Source organism: Moschus berezovskii, chromosome 5, assembly GCF_049115385.1.
Source record: "Moschus berezovskii isolate FMDL1 chromosome 5, NW_MosBer_1.0, whole genome shotgun sequence".
Classification (NCBI taxonomy): domain Eukaryota; kingdom Metazoa; phylum Chordata; class Mammalia; order Artiodactyla; family Moschidae; genus Moschus; species Moschus berezovskii.
This window is the reverse complement of record NC_142464.1, coordinates 94181969-94205470: the sequence shown is the minus strand read 5'-3', so window position 1 is coordinate 94205470 and position 23502 is coordinate 94181969. Positions and strand designations below refer to the sequence as shown.

The 23502-nt window shown below is 38.1% G+C and overlaps 1 protein-coding gene across 1 annotated transcript in view; it reads left to right on the top strand.

Moving 5' to 3' along the window:
- The window catches only part of LOC129561589 (UDP-glucuronosyltransferase 2C1-like), a 39566-nt gene extending 22996 nt beyond the window's left edge, over window positions 1–16570 (top strand). Inside the window, exons 4-6 of the mRNA XM_055434282.2 lie at window positions 5003–5090; window positions 10056–10275; window positions 16217–16570. Coding sequence (XP_055290257.1) covers window positions 5003–5090; window positions 10056–10275; window positions 16217–16496 — 588 coding nt within the window. The 3' untranslated portion in view covers window positions 16497–16570. The remainder of the gene's footprint in view (window positions 1–5002; window positions 5091–10055; window positions 10276–16216) is intronic.
- Window positions 16571–23502: the final 6932 nt, after the last annotated feature.

The window sequence follows — 23502 nt, the reverse complement described above, 5'->3', positions numbered from 1 at the left end:
TAAATTAAAGAAACAGAAGAGATTGAAACAAGAGATGCAGAGGAAGCAGGGATCAGAGGGAAATTTATAGGTAAATGTGCTTACCTTTAGAATGAAGAAAGACCTAAAATCAATAACCTAATATTATACCTTAAAGAACGATAAAAAGAAGTCAAACTATACCCAAAGTTGGTAGAAGGAAATAATGAAGATTAGCACAGAGATTTTAAAAAAGTTAAAAGAAATAGAAAATCAATAAAACTGAAAGCTAGGCTCATTGAAATGATCAGCAAAATTATCAAAATATTAGCTAAACTGGAAAAAGGGAAAAAAAGAATAAATGAAAATAATTAAAGTCAGAAATGAACATAGAGAGATTACTAATTGTTTTATAGATATGAAAAAGATTATAAGAAACTATGATAGAAGTGCAGCCAAGATGGCAGAGTAGGAAGACCCTGAGCTCACTTCTTCCCTCTGGCATACTAAAGAGCAATAATTTATTGCTGTCATTAACTATTAATGAGGATAACCAGAAGACTGGCAGAGAAGACCTTGAATCCACATGCAAAGGAAGCAAACTGAAAGGTCACCTTATGACACATAGAAAAAATCAACTCAAAAATCTTTCAGAGACTTTTGAAGTAAAATGACAGCACTTTTACAAGAAAATCCTAAGGGAAAATTTCACCACAGTAGATTCTGCTTTGATAGGTAAGACACCAAGTGCAAAAGTAGAAAGAAAAAATATATAAATTAGACTTCTTTGAATTAAGAACTTTGTGCATCAAAAGAAACTATTAAGAAAGTGAGATAAAATATGCAGATTGTGAGAATATCTTTTCAAATTCTGTATCTGATAAGGAATGAATGTGCACAATACATTAAAAAAACCTGCTACAACTCAATAACAATGACAACAGCAATAAAAATCTAACTGAAAAATGAAAAAGTACTTGAACAGACTTTTACAAAGAAGATACAAATAGTCAAAAGTATATGAAAAAAAAGCTCATTCATCATTATGGAAATGCAAATCAAAGGCATATAGAAATAGCACTTCACTCATTAAGATAGCTATTATCAGAAAAGAAAAAAAAAGAAGGAAAATAACAAGTGTTGGTGAGAAGTGGTAACAAGTTGGTAAGTTGGTAACATGTGTTGGTGAGAAGAAAATAACAAGTGTTGGTTCTCTACCAACAACTGTCAGTAGAGAAATGGAAGTTGGTGTACTGCTACTAGGAGTGAAAAATGATGCATCTGCTGTAGAAAACATTCCTGTGGTTTCTTGCAAAGTTAAACATAGGATCATATAACCTAGAAATTCTAATCTTGGTCCATATATTGAAAGGAATTGAAATCAGAGATTAAACCAGATATTTGTACATCAATAATCATACCCATTTGAATGCAAAGTTCCAAAGAAGAGCAAGGGGAGATAAGAAAGCCTTCCTCAGTAATCAATGCAAAGAAATAGAGGAAAACAATAGAATGGGAAAGTCTAGAGATCTCTTCAAGAAAATTAGAGATAACAAGGAAACATTTCATGCAAAGATGGGCACAATAAAAGACAGAAATGGTATGGACCTAACAGAAGCAGAAGATATTAAGAAGAGGTGGCAAGAATACACAGAAGACCCATATGAAAAAGATGACCCAGATAATCATGAGGTGTGATCACCAACCTAGAGTCAGACATTCTGGAATGTGAAGTCAAGTGGGCCTTAGGAAACATCATTACGAACAAACTAGTGGAGGTGATGGAATTCCAGTTGAGCTATTTCAAATTCTGAAAGATGATGCTGTGAAAGTGCTGCACTCAATACACCAGCAAATTTGGGAAACTCAGCAGTGGCCATAGGACTGGAAAAGTCAGTTTTCATTCCAATCCCAAAGAAAGGCTATGCCAAAGAATGTTCAAACTACTGCAGAATTGTACTCATCTCACACACTAGCAAAGTAATGCTCAAAATTCTCCAAAACAGGCTTCAACAGTACATGAACTGTGAACTTTCAGATGTTCAAGCTGGTTTTAGGAAAGGCAGAGGAACCAGAGATCAAATTGCCAACATCCTTTGGATCATTGAGAAAGCAAGACAGATCCAGAAAAACATCTATTTCTGCTTTATTGACTATGCCAAAGCCTTTGATTGTGTTCAGTTCAGTTCAGTTCAGTCGCTCAGTCGTGTCCAACTCTTTGCAACACCATGAACCTCAGCACGCCAGACCTCCCTGTCCATCACCAACTCCCAGAGTCCACCAAAACCCATGTCCATTGAGTCAGTAATGCCATCCAACCATCTCATCTTCTGTCCTCCCCTTCTCCTCCTGCCCTCAATCTTTCCCAGCATGAAGGTCTTTTCCAGTGAGTCAGCTCTTCTCATTAGGTGGCCAAAGTACTGGAGTTTCAGCTTCAACATTAGTCCTTCCAATGAACACCGAGGACTGATCTCCTTTAGGATGAACTATTGGATCTCCTTTCAGTCCAAGGGACTCTCAATAGTCTTCTCCAACACCACAGTTCATTGTGATCCACACAGTCAAAGGCTTTGGCATAGTCAATAAAGCAGAAATAGATGTTTTTTTCAGGAACTCTCTTGATTGTGTGGATCACTGCCAACTCTGGAAAATTCTTAAAGAGATGGGAATACCAAACCACCTCTTGAGAAATATGTATGCAGGTCAGGAAGCAACAGTTAGAACTGGACATGGAGCAACAGACTGCTTCCAAAAAAGGAAAGGAATACGTCAAGGCTGTATATTGACACCATGCTTATTTAACTTATATACAGAGTACATCATGAGAAACGCTGGACTGGATGAAGCACAAGCTGGAATCAAGATTGCTGGGAGAAATAGCAATAACCTCATTAGGCAGATGACACCATCCTTATGGCAGAAAGTGAAGATGAACTAAAGAGCCTCTTGATGAAAGTGAAAGAGGAGGATGAAAAAGTTGACCTAAAACTCAACATTCAGAAAGCTAAGATCATGGCATTTGGTCCCATCACTTCATGGGAAATAAATAGATGGGGAAACAGTCAGACTTTATTTTGGGGGGCTCCAAAATCACTGAAGATGGTGATTTCAGCCTTTAAATTAAGAGATGCCTGCCCCTTGAAAGAAAAGCTATGACCAACCTAGCCGAATATTAAAAAGCAGAGACGTTACATTGCCAACAAAGGTCCATCTAGTCAAAGCTATGGTTTTTCCAGTAGTCTTGTATAGATGTGAGAGCTTGACTATAAAGAAAGCTGAGTGCTGAAGAATTGATGCTTTTGATCTGTGGTGTTGGAGAAGACTCTTGTGAGTTCCTCAGACTGCAAGGAGATCCAACCAGTCCATTCTAAAGGAAATCAATCCTGAATATTCAGTGGAAGGGCTGATGCTGAAGCTGAAACTCCAATCCTTTGTCCACCTGATGTGAAGAGCTGACTCATTTGAAAAGACCCTGATGCTGGGAAAGATTGAGGGCAGGAGGAGAAGACAATGACAGTGGATGAGACAATTGGATGGCATCACTGACTCAATGGACATGAGTTTGAGTAGACTCTGGGAGTTGGCGATGGACAGGGAGGCCTGGCCTGCCACAGTCCATGCGACAGTCCATGCGATCACACAGAATCGTACAAGACTGAGTGACTTAACTGAACTGAACTGAATCATAACAACAATATTCATGATAGCAAAATGAATGGATAAAGAAAATTTTTATGGAAGTATAGTTGCTTTACAATGCTATATTAGTTTCTACTGTACAGCAAAGTGAATCAGCTATATGTATACATATATCCCATCTTTTGTGGGTTTCATTCACATTTAGGTCACCACAGAGTACTGAGTAGAGTTCCCTATGCTTTATAATAGGGTCTCATTAGTTATCTCTTTTATACATAGTATCACTAGTGTATATATGTCAATCCTTATCTCTCAATATCCCTCCTGACTTCCCCCTTGGTATCCATACATTTGTGTCTATGCCTGTGTCTCTATTTCTGCTTTGCTATATATATATATATATATATATATATGAGCTTCCCTGGTGGCTCAGACGGTAAAGAATCCACATGCAATGCAGGAGACCTGGGTTCAATCCCTAAGTTGGGTTGATCCCTTGGAGGAGGGCATAGCAACCCACTCCAGTATTATTGCCTGGAGAATCCCCATGGACAGAGCAGTCTAGTGGGCTACAGTCCATGGGGTCTCAAAGAGGTGGACATGACTGAGTGACTAAGAACCCATATATATATATATATATATGTATACATAATGAAACATGATTCAACCTTAAAAAAGAAAGGAAATTTTGATATGTTGCAACATGCATGAACCCTGAAATAAAATAATAAGTCAGAGGAAGACAAATATTGCATGGTTCCTCTTTTACTTGTTACTTAAAGTAATCAAACTTATAGAGACAGAAAGTAGAACAGAAGTTACCAGGGGCTAGGGAATGAGAGGAATAGGGAGTTATTTAGTGATACAGAACTGACATGAGGAATGATGAAAATATTCAGTGTGCAGATAGAGTTGATGTTTACACATTATTGTGGATGCTTTTAATGCCACCAGACTCAATAGTTAGAATAGTTAAAAATGAAAAATATCATTACCAATATTTTACTATATGAGTCTCTGTTACTGGTAACTATATTTTAAAAAGATCAAAAGAGGTAAATAACATCCCTCCCCTTTGCCTCTGAAAATTTTCAAAAATCCCCTTTACCAGAGTAGCCTAGTAATACCAGTATGTTGTTGTTTCAGATACAGATTGTCATTTTTCTTCATCTACATGTTAGATTTAATCCAAGGATGACAACCTATTGACTAGGATTGTTGCAAGCCTTAGAAAATATGGTTGTAGTGTCAATGGCTTAAAAACAGTCATTACCTAATCACTTAGGGCCTCAGTTTGCTTGTGTATTACCTGGAGTCATCAGACCAGATTAATCCCAGGTTAACTGCTTTCTTTTGACAGGATATGATTCTAAAAATCTTCTAATAAAGACATTTATCTTAATAGGTTCTGTGGAGATACACAGGAAAGAAACCAGAAACATTAGGAGCCAATACCCGACTATATAAATGGATTCCACAGAATGATCTTCTTGGTAAGACCAAAGAAAGAAAAATAAACAGAGCTGAATGAGGGATAATGTGAATGATTGCTCAATAACAGATAAATCCAACAAATTTGTATTTAAAATAACAAAAAAATGTTTTCTTCACATTTCTTCTGGAGTTTGTAAAAGAAAAGATTATTCCTGACACTTTTTAAAGACTAAGGCAAACTTTATTCAAAGCCATCATGATAAGTATAGTTATTAGTGCAATGGACTTTTATAATATGACAGCGAGCCTGGATTCAACGCTGCATGCAGAAAGGAAAATAAGAGAATTTATCACAAAAGAGCATAGTGAGTAGAAGTCCATTGTATGGAAAATTAGAAAGAGGAAATGTCAAGTGCAAAGGAACAGTCTAGCAAAACTAACCTAATAAGATTCTTACTGAAGGCATGCTAAGATCATCACATACTAATGGGTGATAGCGAAAGAAGAGATGACTGCTATAAAAGATGATCAGACATCAAGACTGATCTGTTAAACTGACTTAGTAGAGTGCTTGCTAAAATTGGGCAATGCAGAGATAAAGTAACACCAAAATTAAAGTCTAGTGGAGAAGAGTTCAGGAAAGTCTGACTAGAATTTGGTCAAGGATCTTTGTCAAACTGTAATAAAAATATTGAATTTATAATTCTCTCATTTATGATATAGTCTCTCCTCAGAATCAAAGTCAAATAAAGTATCTTTACATCAGGTTCCCATTAACTTTTTTATAGAATAATTCAGAAACCTCCTGATTCTCTTCATCCATTTTTTCCCACTTCTCTTTTGCCTACTACAACCATATGGAAAAAAATCTGGCAAACCATTTCACCATCTATAATACAAATGGCTCTCTATTACTATACAGTCAAATGCTTAAGCAGAGTACACATGTAATTTCTGTATCCTTTTTGTATGATGCACTCAATATGCCAGCAAATTTGGAAAATGCAGCAGTGGCCACAGGACTGGAAAAGATCAGTTTTCACTTCAATCCTAAAAAAAGGCAATGCCAAAGAATGTTCAAACTATCACACAATTGCACTCATCTCACATGCTAGTAAAGTAATGCTCAAAATTCTCCAAGCATTCTACAAGCCAGACTTCAACAATACGTGAATCGTGAACTTCCAGATATTCAAACTTGTTAAAGAAAAGGCAGAGCAACCAAGATAGAATTGCCATCTGTTGGATCATCGAAAAAACAAGAGAGTTCCAGAAAAATATCTATTTCTGCTTTATTGACTGTGCCAAAACCTTTGACTGTGTGGATCACAATAAACTGTGGAAAATTCTGAAAAAGATGGGAATACCAGACCACCTGACCTGCCTCTTGAGAAATCTGTATGCAGGTCAGGAAGCAACAGTTAGAACTGGACATGGAACAACAGACTGGTTCCAAATATGGAAAGGAGTACGTCAAGGCTGTATGTTGTCACCCTGCTTATTTAACTTATATGCAGAGTACATCATGAGAAATGCTGGAATGGATGAAGCACAAGCTGGAATCAAGATTGCCTGGAGGAATGTTAATAATCACAGATATGCAGATAACACCACCATTATGGCAGAGAGTGAAGAGCAATTAAAGAGCCTTTTGATGAAAGTGAAAGAGGAGAGTGAAAAATTTGACCTACAACTCAACATTCAGAAAACTAAGATCATGGCATCTGGTCCCATCACTTCATGGGAAACAGATGGGGAAACAGTGGAAAGAGTGTCAGACTATTTTTCTGGGCTCCAAAATCACTGCAAATAGTGATTGCAGCCAAGAATTTAAAAGATGCTTACTCCTTGAAAGAAAAGTTATGACCAAACTAGACAGCATATTAAAAAGCAGAGACATTACTTTGTCAACAAAGGTCCATGTAATCAAGGCTATGGTTTTTCCAGTAGTCATGGTTAGATGTGAGAGCTTGACTATAAAGAATGCTGAGAACTGAAGAATTGATGCTTTTGAACTGTGGTGTTGGAAAGACTCTTGTGAGTCCCTTGGACTGCAAGGAGATCCAACCAGTCCATCCTAAAGGATTTCAGTCCTGAATATTTATTGGAAAGACTAATGTTAAAGCTGAAACTCCAATACTTTGGCCACCTGATGTGAAGAACAGACTCATTTGAAAAGACCCTGATTCTGTGAAAGACTGAAGGCAGGAGGAGAAGAGGACGACAGAGGATGATGTTTGGAAGGCATCACCAAATCAATGGACGTGAGTTTCAGTAAGCTCTGGGAGTTGGCAATGGGCAGGGAGGCCTGGCGAGCTGCAGTCCATGGAGTCTCAAAGAGTCAGACACAAATGAGCAACTGAACTGAACTGAACTGAACTGATTTTAACATTCTGGTATTGAAACCCTGCACATCTCACCACCCCTAACCCATCAACAGAAGTATTTTACTACTAACAAAAATATTTGTCCCTCCATTCTTTTTTGTTGATGTGTTCTCCCTCCAATAACTTGTCAAATCACAAGTACTCTTCATTGCTTATTCCACAGGAAACTTCTCAATTATCTGTAGAATGACTTACTTGCTGGAATCACTAATTATACTTCAGTTCAGTTCAGTTCAGTTCAGTCACTCAGTCATGTCCAACTCTTTGCGACCCCATGAATCACAGCATGCCAGGCCTCCCTGTCCATCACCAACTTCTGGAGTTCACTCAAACTCATGTCCATTGAGTCGGTGATGTCATCCAGCCATCTCATTCTCTGTCGTCCCCTTCTCCTCCTACTCCCAATCCCTCCCAGCATCAGAGTCTTTTCCAATGAGTCAACTCTTTGCATGAGGTGGCCAAAGTATTGCAGTTTCAGCTTTAGCATCAGTCTTCCAGTGAACGCCAAGGACTGATCTCCTTTAGAATGGACTGGTTGGATCTCCTTGCAGTCCAAGGGACTCTCAAGAGTCTTCTCAAACACCACAAAAGCATCAATTATTTGGCGCTCAGCTTTCTTCACAGTCCAACTCTCACACCAATCCATGACCACTGGAAAAACCATAGCCTTGACTAGATGGACTTTTGTTGGTAATGTCTCTGCTTTTTAATATGCTATCTAGTTTGGTCATAACTTTCCTTCCAAGGAGTAAGCGTCTTTTAATTTCATGTCTGCAATCACCATCTGAAGTGATTTTGGAGCCCCAAAAAATAAAGTCTGACACTGTTTCCACTGTTTCCCCATCTATTTCCCATGAAGTGATGGGATCAGATGCCATGTTCTTAGTTTTCTGAATGTTGAGCTTTTTCACTCTCCTCTTTCACTTTCATCAAAAGGTTTTTTAGTTCCTCTTCACTTTCTGCCATAAGGGTGGTGCCATCTGCCTAATGAGGTTATTTATATTTCTCCCAGCAATCTTGATTCCAGCTTGTGCTTCTTCCAGCCCAGTATTCCTCATGATGTACTCTGCATATAAGTTAAATAAACAGGGTGACAATATACAGCCTTGACGTACTCCTTTTACTATTTGGAACCAGTCTGTTGCTCCATGTCCAGTTCTGACTATTGCTTCCTGACCTGCATACAGGTTTCTCAACAGGCAGGTCAGGTGGTCTGGTATTCCCATCTCTTTCAGAATTTTCCACAGTTTATTGTGATCCACACAGTCAAAGGCTTTGGCATAGTCAATGAAGCAGAAATAGATGTTTTTCTGGAACTCTCTTGTTTTTTCCATGATCCAGCAGATGTTGACAGTTTCATCTCTGATTCCTCTGCTTTTTCTAAAACCAGCTTGAAAATCTGGAAGTTCATGGTTCACGTATTGTTGAAGCCTGGCTTGGAGAATTTTGAGCATGACTTTACTAGCATGTGAGATGAGTGCAATTGTGCGGTAGTTTGAACATTCTTTGGCATTGCCTTTCTTTGGGATTGGGATGAAGACTGACCTTTTCTAGTCCTGTGGCCACTGCTGAGTTTTCCAAATTTGCTGGCCTATTGAGTGCAGCACTTTCACAGCATCATCTCTCAGGATTCGAAATAACTCAACTGGAATTCCATCACCTGCACTAGTTTTGTTCATAGTGATGCTTTCTAAGGCCCACTTGACTTCACATTCCAAGATGTCTAGCTCTAGGTGAGTGATCACACCATCGTGATTATCTTGGTCTTGAAGATTTTTCTGTACAGTTTTTCTGTGTATTATTGCCACCTCTTCTTAATATCTTCTGCCTCTGTTAGGTCTATACCATTTCTGTCCTTTATCAGGCCCATCTTTGCATGAAATGTTCCCTTGGTATCTCTAATTTTCTGGAAGAGATCTCTAGTCTTTCCTATTCTGTTTTTTTTTCCTCTATTTCTTTGCATTGTTCTTGAGGAAGGCTTTCTTATCTCTCCTTGCTATTCTTTGGAACTCTGCATTCAGATGCTTATATCTTTCCTTTTCTCCTTTGCTTTTCATTTCTCTTCTTTTCACAGCTATTTGTAAGGCCTCCCCAGACAGCCATTTTGCTTTTTTTGCATTTCTTTTCCATGGGGACGGTCTTGATCCCTGTTTCCTGTACAATGTCAGGAACCTCCAACCATAGCGTCAGGCACTCGATCTATCAGATCTAGTCCCTTAAATCTATTTCTCACTTCTACTGTATAATCATAAGGGATTTGTTTTAGGTCATATCTGAATAGTCTAGTGGTTTTCCCTACTTTCTTCAATAAGTACGAATTTGGCAATGAGGAGTTCATGATCTGAGCTACAGTCTGCTCCTGGTCTTGTTTTTGCTAACTGTATAGAGCTTCTCCATCTTTGGCTCAAAGAATATAATCAATTTGATTTCAGTGTTGACCACCTGGTGATGTCCGCCTGGAGAATTAATTGCTGCTTTTTTCGGAGCCTATAAGAATTTATATGAGGCCTCATGGCACAGAATTATATAAAAGATGTCACTTAATAGAATTGATCACTTATGAAGGTATCATGATTTTCTGTTTCTGACACTCTTACAACTTAGAATAATGTATATATATATTTTTTTAATTTTTAGGTCATCCCAAAACCAGAGCTTTTATCACTCACTGTGGAACCAATGGGATCTATGAAGCTATTTACCATGGAGTCCCTATGGTTGGAATTCCTATGTTTGGTGATCAGCATGATAATGTTGCTCGTATGAAAGCCAAAGGGGCAGCTGTTGAAGTAGACTTGCAAAGAATGACAAGTGCAGATCTGCTTAATGCTTTGAAAGCAGTTATTAACAACCCTTCGTGAGTAGAGAATATATTCTTTTCTAAGAAAAAACATCTTGTTTCTTGAAGTATAGTCAGTTTCATAAATTTTTAAATTGAGTTTTACATAATCACCAGCACATACCTAATAGCAAATTAGATTATTTTATTTTATGTTTCCTAAATTTTGTGAAAGAACTTTGTCACCTAATGGTCGATAGATTACAATCTTGAAGACATACTACATTTATTTAAAGAAAATGAGCTATTGTTGAAAAGATACAAATTTTTATTAATAATAGTGCTTTTGTTTCTTAAAAATTGTAGATATTATCACTATAAAGAGTTTAGGCAATATGACAAAAACAAAGGTAAATAAAAATAAAAGCTCACTCAACTCTCCTCATGTAGCTATAATCGATGGCAGTTTAGAAACTTCCCTATTTCCTTGTGCTAATTTATAAGTAGAAAATAATATTAAAAAATTTATTAAAAAAAGGACTATATTTATTAGTTAAAAATTTCTTATATTGGTATATTTTAAAATAAAACCTGAGAAAGAGAAAGAAGGAAAATTGAGAGATCCAAGGGAGCTAGAGAAGACCCCAGCTTCCTCATTCCCTGACAAAGAACAACAAATAGACACTATTCATGAGCAACATCATTTCTGGGAGTGCCCTAAAGGCCATGTAAGAAATTTTAGCAACACAGTAGAAGAAAAAAACTGAGATAAATCACACAAGAACAGAATGATGACAGTTTTATTTTACCAGCATCATCCCCAAGCCAGCATTACTCATCACCAAGAGCGATCTTTCAGCTAGAAACAATTCCTTGGCAGAAAATGAAGAATGGGTTGAGTGACCAATTTCTAAGGCCTCCTGGTGTACAGAAATAGAAAAACAAATTCTAAATTTGTATGAAACCACAAGAGATCACAAACAGCTAAAGCAATCCCAAGAAATAATGAAGTTGGAGGCATCCCAGTTCTTATTTCAAACTGTGCTACAAAGCTATAGTATTTTTTTTAATGTCATTGGAATAAAAATAGGCATACAGAACAATGTAAAGGATTGAGAGCCCTGAAACGAACCCTCATATGTAAAGCTGAAAAATATTTGAAAAAAAAAAAAAAAAGTAAAGAATACTCAATAGGAAAAGTGTTATCTATGCAATAAGTAGTACTGGGGAAACGAAATAATTATATGCAGGAGAATGAAATTTGGACTCCCATATTACCTACAAAAATTGACTAGAAATAGACTGAAAACTTAAGCAAAAGACCTGAAACCATAAAACTGCTATCTTAAAACAGGAGGAAAAGTTACTTGATAAGGATCTTAGAAACAAATTTTGGGATATAACACCAAAAATACAAGGAACCAATGCAAAGCTCAACAGGTGGGGCTATATCAAGCTCAAAAACTTCTGCACAGTAAAATAAATGATCTATAAAATGAAAGGGAATCTACAAAACTGGAGAACATTTTGAAAAGTATACATCTGATAAGAGATTAATATACAAATGATATAAGGAACTCATTGCTGCTGCTGCTGCTAAGTCGCGTTAGTCGTGTTCAACTCTGTGTGACCCCATAGATGGCAGCCCACCAGGCTCCTCCGTCCCTGGGATTCTCCGGGCAAGAACACTGGAGTGGGTTGCCATTTCCTTCTCCAATGCATGAAAGTGAAACGTGAAAATGAAGTCGTTCAGTCGTGTCCTACTCTTAGCGACCCCATGGACTGCAGCCTACCAGGCTCCTCTGCTCATGGGATTCTCCAGGCAAGAGTACTGGAGTGGGTTGCCGTTGCCTTTTCTGAAGGAACTCATTACTCAATAGCAAAAAAAAAAAAAAAAAATTAATGAGCAGAGGTACTGAATAGGTATTTTCCCAAAGAAGACATACAAATGGCCAACAGGTACATGAAAGGGAGCTTCATGTAACTAAGCATCAGGAAATACAAATCAAAATCCCACCTCATACCTGTTATAATTGTTGATGCTGTTCATTCACTAAGTTATGTCCAACTCTGCAACCTTACGGACTGCGGCATGCCAGGCTCCTCTGTCCTCAACTATCTCCCAAAGTTTGCTCAAATTCATGTCCATTGAGTTGGTGATGCTATCTAACCATCTCATCCTCTGCCGCCCCCTTCTCCTTTTGCCTTCAATCCATGCCAGTATCAGAGTTTCTTCTAATGAGTCGACTCTTCTCATAAGGTGGCCACAGAATTGGAGCTTCAGCTTCAGCATCAGCCCTTCCACTGAATATTCAGAGTTTATTTCTTTAAGATTGACTGGTTTGATCACCTTGTGGTCCAAGGAACTCTCAAGAGTCTTCTCCAGCACCACAATTAAAAGCATCAAATCTTTGGTGCTCAGCTTTCTTTATAGTCCAGTGGTAAAGAATCCATGAGTCAATGCAGGTGCCACAGGAGATGCAGGGTCAATCCCTGAGTTGAGAAGATTCCTTAGAGTAGAAAATGGCAATCCACTCCAGTGTTCTTGCTTGGAAAATTCCTTGGACAAAGCAGCTTGGAGGGCTGCAGTCCATGGAGTCTCAAAGAGTCAGACTTGACTAAGCACACATTCACAAAATAACATTCATACATGACTACTGGAAAAATCATAGCTTTGACAATGTGGACCTTTGTTGGCAGTGATGTCTCTGCTTTTTAATACACTGTCTAGGTTTATCATAGTTTTCCTTCCAAGGAGCAAGCTTCTTTTAATTTCATGGCTGCAGTCACTGTCTGAAGTGATTTTGGAGCCCAAGAAAATTAAATCTACCACTGCTTCCAATTGTTTCCCTTCTATTTGACATGAAGTGATGGAACTGGATGAAATGATCTTAGGTTTTTGAATATTGAGTTTCAAACCAGCTTGAAACTTTTAGAATGGCCATCATTAAAATACAAGTTTGAAGAGCTATTGGTGAGGATGTAGGAAAAGAGGAACTCCAGTGCATTCCAGGTGAGAATGTAATTTAATACAGCCTACAATGTGGCAGAGCTGGGTCCAATCACTGGATTGAGAAGATCCCCTGGAGAAGGGAAAGACTACCCACTCCATTTTTCTGGCCTGGAGAATTCCATGAACTGAAAAGAGCTGGACATGACTGAATGACTTTCAGCGACTTCCACTCACTGAGACTGAGTAATCTCACTCCTGGATATATATCTAAGGAAATGAAAACAGAATATGGAAGAGATATCTTCAGCCCAGTGCTAATTGAAGCATGATTCACAGTACCGAAGATATGACTAAAACCTGTTATTTTTCAGCAAATAGGACAAAGGAAATACTGTCATTTGTGAAAACATGACATTGTGCCAAGTGAAGTAAGTCAGACAGTGAATGACAAATATTATTCAACATCACTTATACATGTAATCTAGAAATTCAAACAAAGAGCAGAGTGGTGTTTTCAGGGCCTAGGACTTGGGAGACTGGTGAGACAAGCTTTGAATAATAAGGCACAGGTCTGAGTAATAAAATAAATAAGTTCTGGAGGAACTTTTTACAACATGGTGATTAGCTGTTATCATAAGCAAATAAATTCTCAATAATGAAAGATTACATTTATTATGTAATTTTATTTCATATAAGTAAAACAAATATATTCTTTGAAAAAAGAAACTATATTAAAATTAAAAGAATTTCCAGACTTGGATAAATATTTCTTTAATATCAGATAAATTCTTACTAAAATTTTTACATAAATCTATAAATAAGCATTGATATTAAAGATTAAAATAATTTTTAAAATATTTAATTTTTTTAGTATTGAATGACTTTTCGCTACAAAGTCACTTAACTCCCTAACAGTATCTCTTTTTTTGGTTTAACTTATTTTTAATTGGAGAATAATTGCTTTATAATGTCATATTGGTTAGTACCCTACAACAATGTAAATCATCCTTAAGTAAACATATATTCCATCCCTCTTGAGCCTCCCTCTGACCCCCATCCCATCCCATCTCTGTGTCTGTGTATGTCGCTCAGTCATGTCCAAGTCTTTGTGACACCATGGACTGCAGTCCGTCAGGCTCCTCTGTCCATGGAAATCTCCAGGGAAGATTATGGGAGTGGGTTGCCATTTCCTTCTCCAGAAGATCTTCCAACCCAGGGATCAAACCTCGGTCTCCTGCTTTGGCAGGCATTTTTTTTTTTTTTTTTTAAACACTGAGCCACCTAGGAAAACCCAGAGCACCAGGCTGAGCTCCCTGTGTTATACAGCAACTTCTAACTGGCTTTATCTAATTTACATATGGTGTGTATATACGTTAGTGCTACTCTTTCAGTTCATCCCACCCCCTCCTACCGTGGCTGTATCCACAAGTGTGTTCTCTATGTCTGCATTTCTATTCCTATTGTACAAGTGGGGTTATCAGTACAATTTTTTCTAGGTTTCAATACTAATACATGATATTTGTTTTTCTCTTTCTGACTTACATCACTCTGTGTAACAGGCCCCAGGTTCCATCTGTGTGTGTGCTTTAAACATCACATCTTAGATTTGTTTTCTATATTATCAGTGTAACATTATCAAATTTGACAATGTGCATATCTTGTCCATGACCACAATTTCCAATATCATTTAGCATTAGTTTCAGATTTATATTGATTTAATGATGCAATTTGTGTTTTATCATAGTTTTTCAATTCATTTTATTAACTTTTTATCTGATAAATATTTTGTTACTGTGCCTGTCTTGGAACTTATGTTGATACTGTTTGTTTTCCTGAGATGTATTCAGAGGTACTTATTCCTTATATTCTTGTGTATTTAGAAAGACCTGCCTGGTTTTTTAAAACCAAAGGGGAAAAGCATTTTGTTTAAGCTTTTCTGGTTTATAGTTCTCTTCCTCAGAATTTTTTACATGCTGTTCCAACATTTTCTACAAGGTAATGCTCTGTATTTTCTTTTTTTTTTTTCAATACAATTTTTTTTTTTTATTTAACAATATTATATTGGTTGGTTTTGCCATACATTGACATGAATTTGCCCTGGGTTTACATAAGTTCCCCCTCCTGAACCCCCCTCCCACCTCCCTCCTCCTTTTATCCTCCCTCTGGGTCATCCCCTCATGCCAGCCCCGAGCATCCTATAACATGCATTGACCCTGAACTAGTGATTCATTTCACATATGACAACATAAGTGTTTCAATGCTCTGTATTTTCTATCAATGATGATTGCACTTCAGCGTGGGTGAATAATCCCCCTCCTTCACAAACCCAAGAAAATATTGCTTCTAAGTCAGCCATTCAAAGCCTTAAACCAAAACCCTGGTCTGTTCCTTGACAGAAGCTAGAAGGATTAGTGTTCTAACAATTGCCATTCTTCCATCTCACCACTGCATGTGCAGCCCTCAGTAGCCTGAAGCAAAACCTGCAGCACCTATTCAGTCTCAGGCCCTACTTCTTGCCCAGAAGGTCACATGAAGCTTTTTGTTTGCATCTGGAATGTTAGGGCCGTAAAAATCACAGACGAAAACCATTTCCTGTTACTATTGAAGTCTTATTAACACTGATACTCCAGATCGAACCTGGGGAAGAGTGAAGGGGTGAGAGGATTCCTTTTTCATAAATCTGCCCTCAATGCTGCTTCCTGACACTATCATGTTCCCAGAGCCACACTCAGCAAGTGAGATCAAAATTCTATATTCTCAAGCTACCTATTAATCCATTCTTATTTCTGTACTTTCAGAATACTATTTCCAACTGGAAATTATTTTTTCTCTACCTCCAATAATTACTGAGACTATAAAGTATCCAACACATTCCAACTGATAGGCCATCGTATCTATAAATATCTCAAGAGGAAACAAATTGTCATGTGCTTTCTCTAGTCTCGGTGATATCATTTATCACACAACTTATAATTACGCAATATACTTTTAATAATATACAATAGTTTTAGGTATATGGTGTTCTTAATAAACTTTTCAAGTTGTTATTTATATATTCAATTTTAGCTATAAAGAGAATGCTATGAAGTTATCAAGAATTCACCATGATCAGCCTGTGAAACCTCTGGACCGAGCAGTCTTCTGGGTTGAGTTTGTCATGCGCCACAAAGGAGCCAAGCACCTTCGACCAGCCTTTCATGACCTCACCTGGTACCAGCACCACTCTTTGGATGTGATTGGTTTCCTGATAGCCTGTGTGGCAACTGTTACATTCCTGGTCACTAAATGTTGCCTGTTTGTTTGCTGGAAGCTTGGTAAAACTGCAAAGAAGAAAAAGAGAGAGTAGTTTTTTTTTTTTTTTTTTTTTTTAGCAGTTGGCCTAGAATCCTTGGAATGGTTCACTGAATTAACTAGTCATTGATTAGTAGAGATTCCTCTCCTACTCCACTGGATTATTGTCCATTCCTTAGTTTATCAAGCCAAAGATCAAAGACTTACTCTCAAAATATGTCACATGATTCAGAAATAAGTTTTAAAATAGTCTATTCTTGAAATAGAGAATATAAACAATTAAACAAATGGAAGTTACTGCCATTAAAGTCTCAGTGTTTTATTTATCAATTTCAGTTCAACCAGTTGAGCTGCTGTTTAAGGTCTTAGGAGCTTCTATTTTCAGTACTGAACATATTGAATATTTTCTGAAAATTTAACATGATTTTGGGTTCAGTATATACTCATTATTACTCATTCTCTAAAGAAACTGGACAAGGAGTAGTGTAGAGTACACTCTAGCCAGAACTTCCCTTCCAGTCAGGAAGATCAGGAGACTCAGTCTCTACTCTGCTGTACAGCACATTTTGCTGCCTGCTGCCTGCTAAGTCACTTCAGTCCTGTCTGACTCTTTGCTACACCCTGGACAATAGCCTGTCTGGCTTCATTGTCACTGGGATTCTCCAGGCAAGAAACTGGAGTGGGCTGCCATTCCCTCCTCAACCCAAGGATTGAACCTGCATCTCTTACGTCTCCTGCATCCACAGGCATGTTCTTTACCACTAGCGCCAACTGGGAAGCCCTAAAGCACATTTTACACCATCTTTCAGAAGACTCATCAGACTTTTTCCTGTTTGTTATCACTATTTTCCGTCTTTTATTTCAACATTCCCCTTCATTGGGGTATTAATAGTGATAATACTTCATTTGTATTATATTAATAACCCTTCCTGGCTTTAGAGAACTAGTTTATTATCATATGTTAGCAAGGTTGATGGTACAATGGAGCAAAAGTAAATGATTAGAATTTAATACCTACCCTTTTAAATTAACTCAAAAATCTATTTAATTTTTTCCTACATTAATTTTACTTACAAAGTACATATGTGAAAAAGAAGAAGCAAACTACTAAAAAGCTACATTGCAAATACTTTTGGAGGAATATGTATTTCTCAAAAATACTATTTGCTACGTGGATAATTTCTCCAATAAGTGGAAACCTGGGAGTTTTGTACAAGTCTTCCTTTCCCTTTGTCTCATCACTTTTCCTGGTCCTCTCATGAACTGTACTGTGACCACTAAACTAAGCACAAGTACCTAGACGTCTTATTAACTAGTGTCAGCCAGAAACCTGCAGTAACATGAGGATACAAGTTGATTTTTAATAAAAATAAAGATGTCTTTTCCTTTCTTTTCTAAAAAATCTATCTTCCAGTATGTTGCTCTTGAGGTCTATCCTCCAGTATGTTTTAACCCTGAGATTAAAAAATTATTCAGTCTTACTGTGATAGCATTACACAGTAGTAATCAAGTTCATTGAATGATCTACCACAGCTTTTGATATTTATAACCCTAGCTTGTGTCTGTATCTTAGAATAATTATAAATCACTTGGGCAGTTATCTGCTTTTTACAACAACAGTGGCACAAATAAGAACAGGTAAAGATAAATTTATTTTTAGATGTGGCTGCTGCTGCTGCTGCTGCTAAGTCACTTCAGTCATGTCCGACTCTGTGTGACCCCATAGACGGAAGCCCACCAGGCTCCCCCGTCCCTGAGATTCTCCAGGCAAGAACACTGGAGTGGGTTGCCATTTCCTTCTCCAGTGTGTGAAAGTGAAAAGTGAAAGTGAAGCCGCTCAGTCGTGTCCGACCCCCAGCGACCCCATGGACTGCAGCCTACCAGGCTCCTCCATCCATGGGATTTTCCAGGCAAGAGTACTGGAGTGGCTTGCCATTGCCTTCTCCTTTTAGATGTGGAATTAACTATAAAGAGATTTTCTCAATTTTATGAGGTTTTGAATAATTAATTATAATGATTCAAGGTATAAAGTTTAAAAAGTGTAAACATAATACTGTCTTGCTTATGATAAAATTAATGTAATCAAACCTATAATTTACCACAATGCTATATGCTGGCAATAAGATAATGCTCTTTCCTAAAATATTCTTTAAAATTATAATTTAATCTTTTGTTCCTTTCTACCAATGTCAAGCTATACCTTCACTTTTTTGTTGCCTCCAAATGAGGTAGCATAAAGGAGTTTAAGTAAACTCACGATATGGATACCTTGAACAATTTCTGAGTTTATTCAAAAGAACTACCATAGCAAATAAATGAATCATGTATCAGTTCAGTTCAGTTCAGTCGCTCAGTCGTGTCCGACTCTCCGCGACACCATGAATCATGTATAGAAAAACACTTTTCTTAACCACAAGTTTCACCTATTTAAAAATCTATACATTATTATATTAAATATATTAACAACATGGTAGTAATTTTAGGTATGCACAAGCTAAACCTTTGTAACATGTCATATATTTCCAGTTTAAGTTTTATAGTCTCTGACTTTTCTTGTCAATTAAAATAGCATGCTTTAATATATTTTATTTTTTAAATATTTACACTTAATATGTGACTATTTTATGAAACCCTGCTCAAGTTTCTTCTAAGTCATGACAAAAAAATGTTCATTTTTTGAATGTTGAGTTTTTAGCCAACTTTTTCACTCTCCTCTTTCACTTTCATCAAGAGGCTCTTTAGTTCTTCTTCCCTTTCTGCCATAAGGGTGGTGTCATCTGCATATCTGAGGTTATTGATATTTCTCCCAGCAATCTTGATTCCAGCTTGTGCTTCTTCCAGCCCAGCGTTTCTCATGACGTACTCTGCATAAAAGTTAAATAAGCAGGGTGATAATATACAGCCTTGACATACTCCTTTTCCTATTTGAAACCAGTCTGTTGTTCCATGTCCAGTTCTAACTGTCACTTCTTGACCTGCATACAGATTTCTCAAGAAGCAGGTCAGGTGGTCTGGTATTCCCATTTCTTTCAGAATTTTCCACAGTTTATTGTGAACCATACAGTCAAAGGCTTTGACATAGCATGTGAGATGAGTGCAATTGTGTGGTAGTTTGCTATCAAAGCAGTGCTCCTAATTCTCCAAGCAAGGTTTCAATATTATGAGAACCAAGAGCTTTTAGATGTTCAAGCTGGATTTAGAAAAGGCAGAGGAACCAGAGATCAAATTTCCAACAACCTTTGGATCATCAAAAAAGCAAGAGAATTCCAGAAAAACATCTACTTCAGCTTCATGACTATGCTAAATCTTTTGACTGTGTGGAATGCTACAAAGTGTAAAATTCTTCAATAGATGAATTGAGGCACCTTACCTGCCTCCTGAGAAATCTGTATGCAGATTAAGAAGCAAGAGTTACAACCGGACAGGGAAAACACACTGGTTCCAAATGAGGAAATGAGTACGTACAGGCTGTATATTGTTACCTTGCTTATTTAGCTTATATTCAGAGTACATCATGTGAAACGCCTGGCTGGATGGAGCATAAGCTGGAAACAAGATTTCCAGGATAAATCGATAACCTCAGATAAGCAGATGATATCACCCTTATGGCAGAAAGTGAAGAGGAACTAAAGAGCCTCTGGGTGAAAGTGAAACAGGAGAGTGAAAAAGCTGGCTTAAAACTCAACATTCAGAAAATGAAGATCATGGCATCCAGTTCCACTGCTTCATGGTAAATATATAGGGAAACAAGGGATACCATGACAGACTTTATTTTTTAGGGCTCCAAAATCACTGCAGATGATAACTGCACCCATGAAATTAAAAGACGGTTGCTCTTTGGAAGAAAAGCTATGACCAACCTAGACAGCATATTAAAAAGCAGAGACGTTATCTTGCTGAAAAGGTTGTGTATGGCAAATAGATGGGGAAACAATGGAAACAGTGACAGACTTTATTTTCTTGGACTGAAAAATCACTGCAGATGGTGTCTGCAGCCATGAAATAAGAAGACCCTTGCTCCTTGGAAATAAAGCTATAAAAAACCCAGACAGTGTGTTAAAATGCAGAAACATTACTTTGCTAATAAAGATCCTTATAGTGAAAGCTATGGTTTTTCCAGTAGTCATGTGTGGATGTGAGAGTTGCATGATAAAGAAGCCTGAACACAAAAGGATTGATGCATTCGCACTGTGGTGTTGGAGAAGACTCTTGAGAACCGTTTGGACTGCAAGAAGTTCAAACTAGTTAATCCTAAAAAAAAATCAATCATGAACATTCGTTGGAAGGACTCATGTTGAAGTGAAGCTCTAATACTTTGGCCACCTGATGCAAAGAGTGGAATCATTAGAAAAGACCCTGATGCTGAGAAAGATTGAAGGCAAGAGGAGAAGGGGTCAACAGAGACTGAGATGTTTAGATGGCATCACTGACTCAAGAGACATGAGTTTGGGCAAGCTCCAGGACTTGGTGAAGGTTAGGGAAGCCTGGTGTGCTGCAGTCCATGAAGTTGCATAGAGTTGGATATGACTGAGTGACTGAACAATAAGGTGTATATACACACATATGTGAACACAAAGTCACGTTCTATACATTATTAAGAATGACTCATATTTTCTGTTTTTAATTTCAAACTTGCTTGCTTTTTAAAACGAGGAAAGCAGTTTTTTTCTGTCATGTTTTATCTATTTTACCAAAAATAATGATTTTCTGTGTTTCAGATTTATCATACTCCTTATATTTATGAGATTATCTACTGTGTTTTAAATGGTAATATAATTGGTACTTAGAAAGTTCTGCTACTTGTAAAATAGAGAACCATAAGTTCTGCAGTGCACATTGAATTACTATCAACCTTCTGCTTCTCAGTTTTATTTCCTCCCCAAGTTCTTTGCTTCTGAGTCCACTCCAAGTCCGCCAAGGTTCTAGTTTCCGACTCCAAACTTAACCAAGGAGACTGAGATCCTAATATCTCATTCTCAGTTCTTTCCCCACAGAGCCAGTCTTTAATACTCTCAGATAAAATCGTATATGATATCAGTAATCCATATGGCAACATGAAATGAAAGCACCTTTCACCCTTAAAGGATTTGTCAGATAATAAAATTATGATTTTTGTATCAAGGGAAGCCACCCCACTATCCTAGAGAGCCTTTACCACAATTAATACACTTCAGTTTAGTTCTTGTCCCCTTTCTAGGCAACCTCCTTCAAAAGGACTTATGCCCTCACCGCTGTTTTCAATGCCCCTGACCTCATGGCAGGCCACTGTCCACCCATGCCTCCGCCAGAGACTCCTGGACACTCAGAGGCAAGTCTAGGTCAGTCTCTTGTGGGGTTACTGCTCCTTTCTCCTGGGTCCTGGTGTGCACAAGGTTTTTTTATGCCCTCCAAGAGTCTGTTTCCCCAGTCCTGTGGAAGTTCCTTAGTCATATCCCACTGGCTTTCAAAGTCAAATTCCCTGGGGGTTCTCAGTCCCTTTGCCAAATTCCCAGGTTGGGAAATCTGTTGGGGGTCCTAGAACTTTCTTAGCAGTGTGAGAATTTCTTTGGTATAATTGTCCTGCAGTTTGTGGGTCATCTGCTCGGTGGTTCTGTGGTGGGGCTAATGGCGACCTCCTCCAAGAGTGCTTATGCCACACACTGCGTGTCCCAGATCTGCTGCAGCCAGAGTGCCTGTCCCCAAGGCAGGCCACTGCTGACCCGTGCCTCCACAGGAGACACTCAAACACTCAAAGGCAGGTCTGGTTCAGTCTCTGTGAGGTCTCTGATAGCTAGATGCATATGAATGAATGATTTCAGCAAGCCCAGACGCTTACAACTTCCATTACATAGATGATCACTAAGTCTTTTCGTGTGAGAAATTTAGCTTTTAACAGTAGTCTTTTAATATTCAGATTACCTGTCCCTCTTTGCAAAACTTGTTATATAGCCTAGCTTCTCCCTTACCTCCTTGGAGTCAGTTTTCTCCACAGTCGCCAAAGATGCTGCCACTTGGCTCAAGTCTTAATATTCCCGCCAAATAAAATCTAACTCTCAGCTTTCAGGTTGTGCATATTTTTTCCAGTCAACATTGTAAAAGGAGGTCAAATTTCAAAATGCATGTGTAATCAAGTATCTTTTGGGCTTCCCTGGTAGCTCAGCTGGTAAAGAAACTGCCTGAATGTGGGAGACTTGGGTTTGATCCCTGGGTTGGGAAGGTCTCCTGGAAAAGGGAAGGGATACCCACTCCAGTATTCTGGCCTGGAGAATTCCATGGGCTGTATAGTCCATATGGTTGCAAAGACTCAGACACTACTGAGTGACTTTCATTTTCAGTCTTTACAGTCAGTTCCATATTTTTATAAAATCGTCTTAGCTTTGCAAATTTTGCTTTGTGTTCAGAAAATTATATGAATATAAATTAAGAAGGAGATTTTGGTGTTATGACCAGGAACAAAAGAATGCCTAGACTCATCCATCAACCAGACTTCATCCCAATGTGCTACTTTTTGCTACTCTGTGGACTGTAGCCTGATGGGCTTCTCTGTCCATGGGATTCTCCACTCAAGAATACTGGAGTGGGTTGCCCTTCCCTTCTCCCTCTAGGAGATCTTCCTGACCCAGAGACTGAACCCATGTCTCTTATGTCACCTGCATTGGTAGGTGGGTTCTTTTCCACTAGTGCCACCAGGGAAACCCATTTATTTCAATGGTTTCTAATAAAATGTGAAGCCTGCAAGCAACACCAGAGGGAGTCCTACTCTCATTCCAACAAGTCCTGCACTTGTTACGCAGTGCAGGGTTTGGTAAAAGGCAGAGTTGACAAGCTCTAATTCCAGGTTCAAAATGATTTTCAACTTTGCCCCTGCTCATGTTCCCTTTTTCCAACTGAGCACCATATAAAGTGGGGAATAGCATACTTGGTGTGTCACCTAAGACAGATGGCATGGGCCACTATGAGTTCACTTAAATTGTGGATTAGAGATTAGACACCAAAAGTCAGTCTAACGATGGATAGTTCCTCTCTGGTTTTAAGTGGGAGGAGGAAAGGGAAATGGTAAGCCATCGGTTCCTGAATTTACT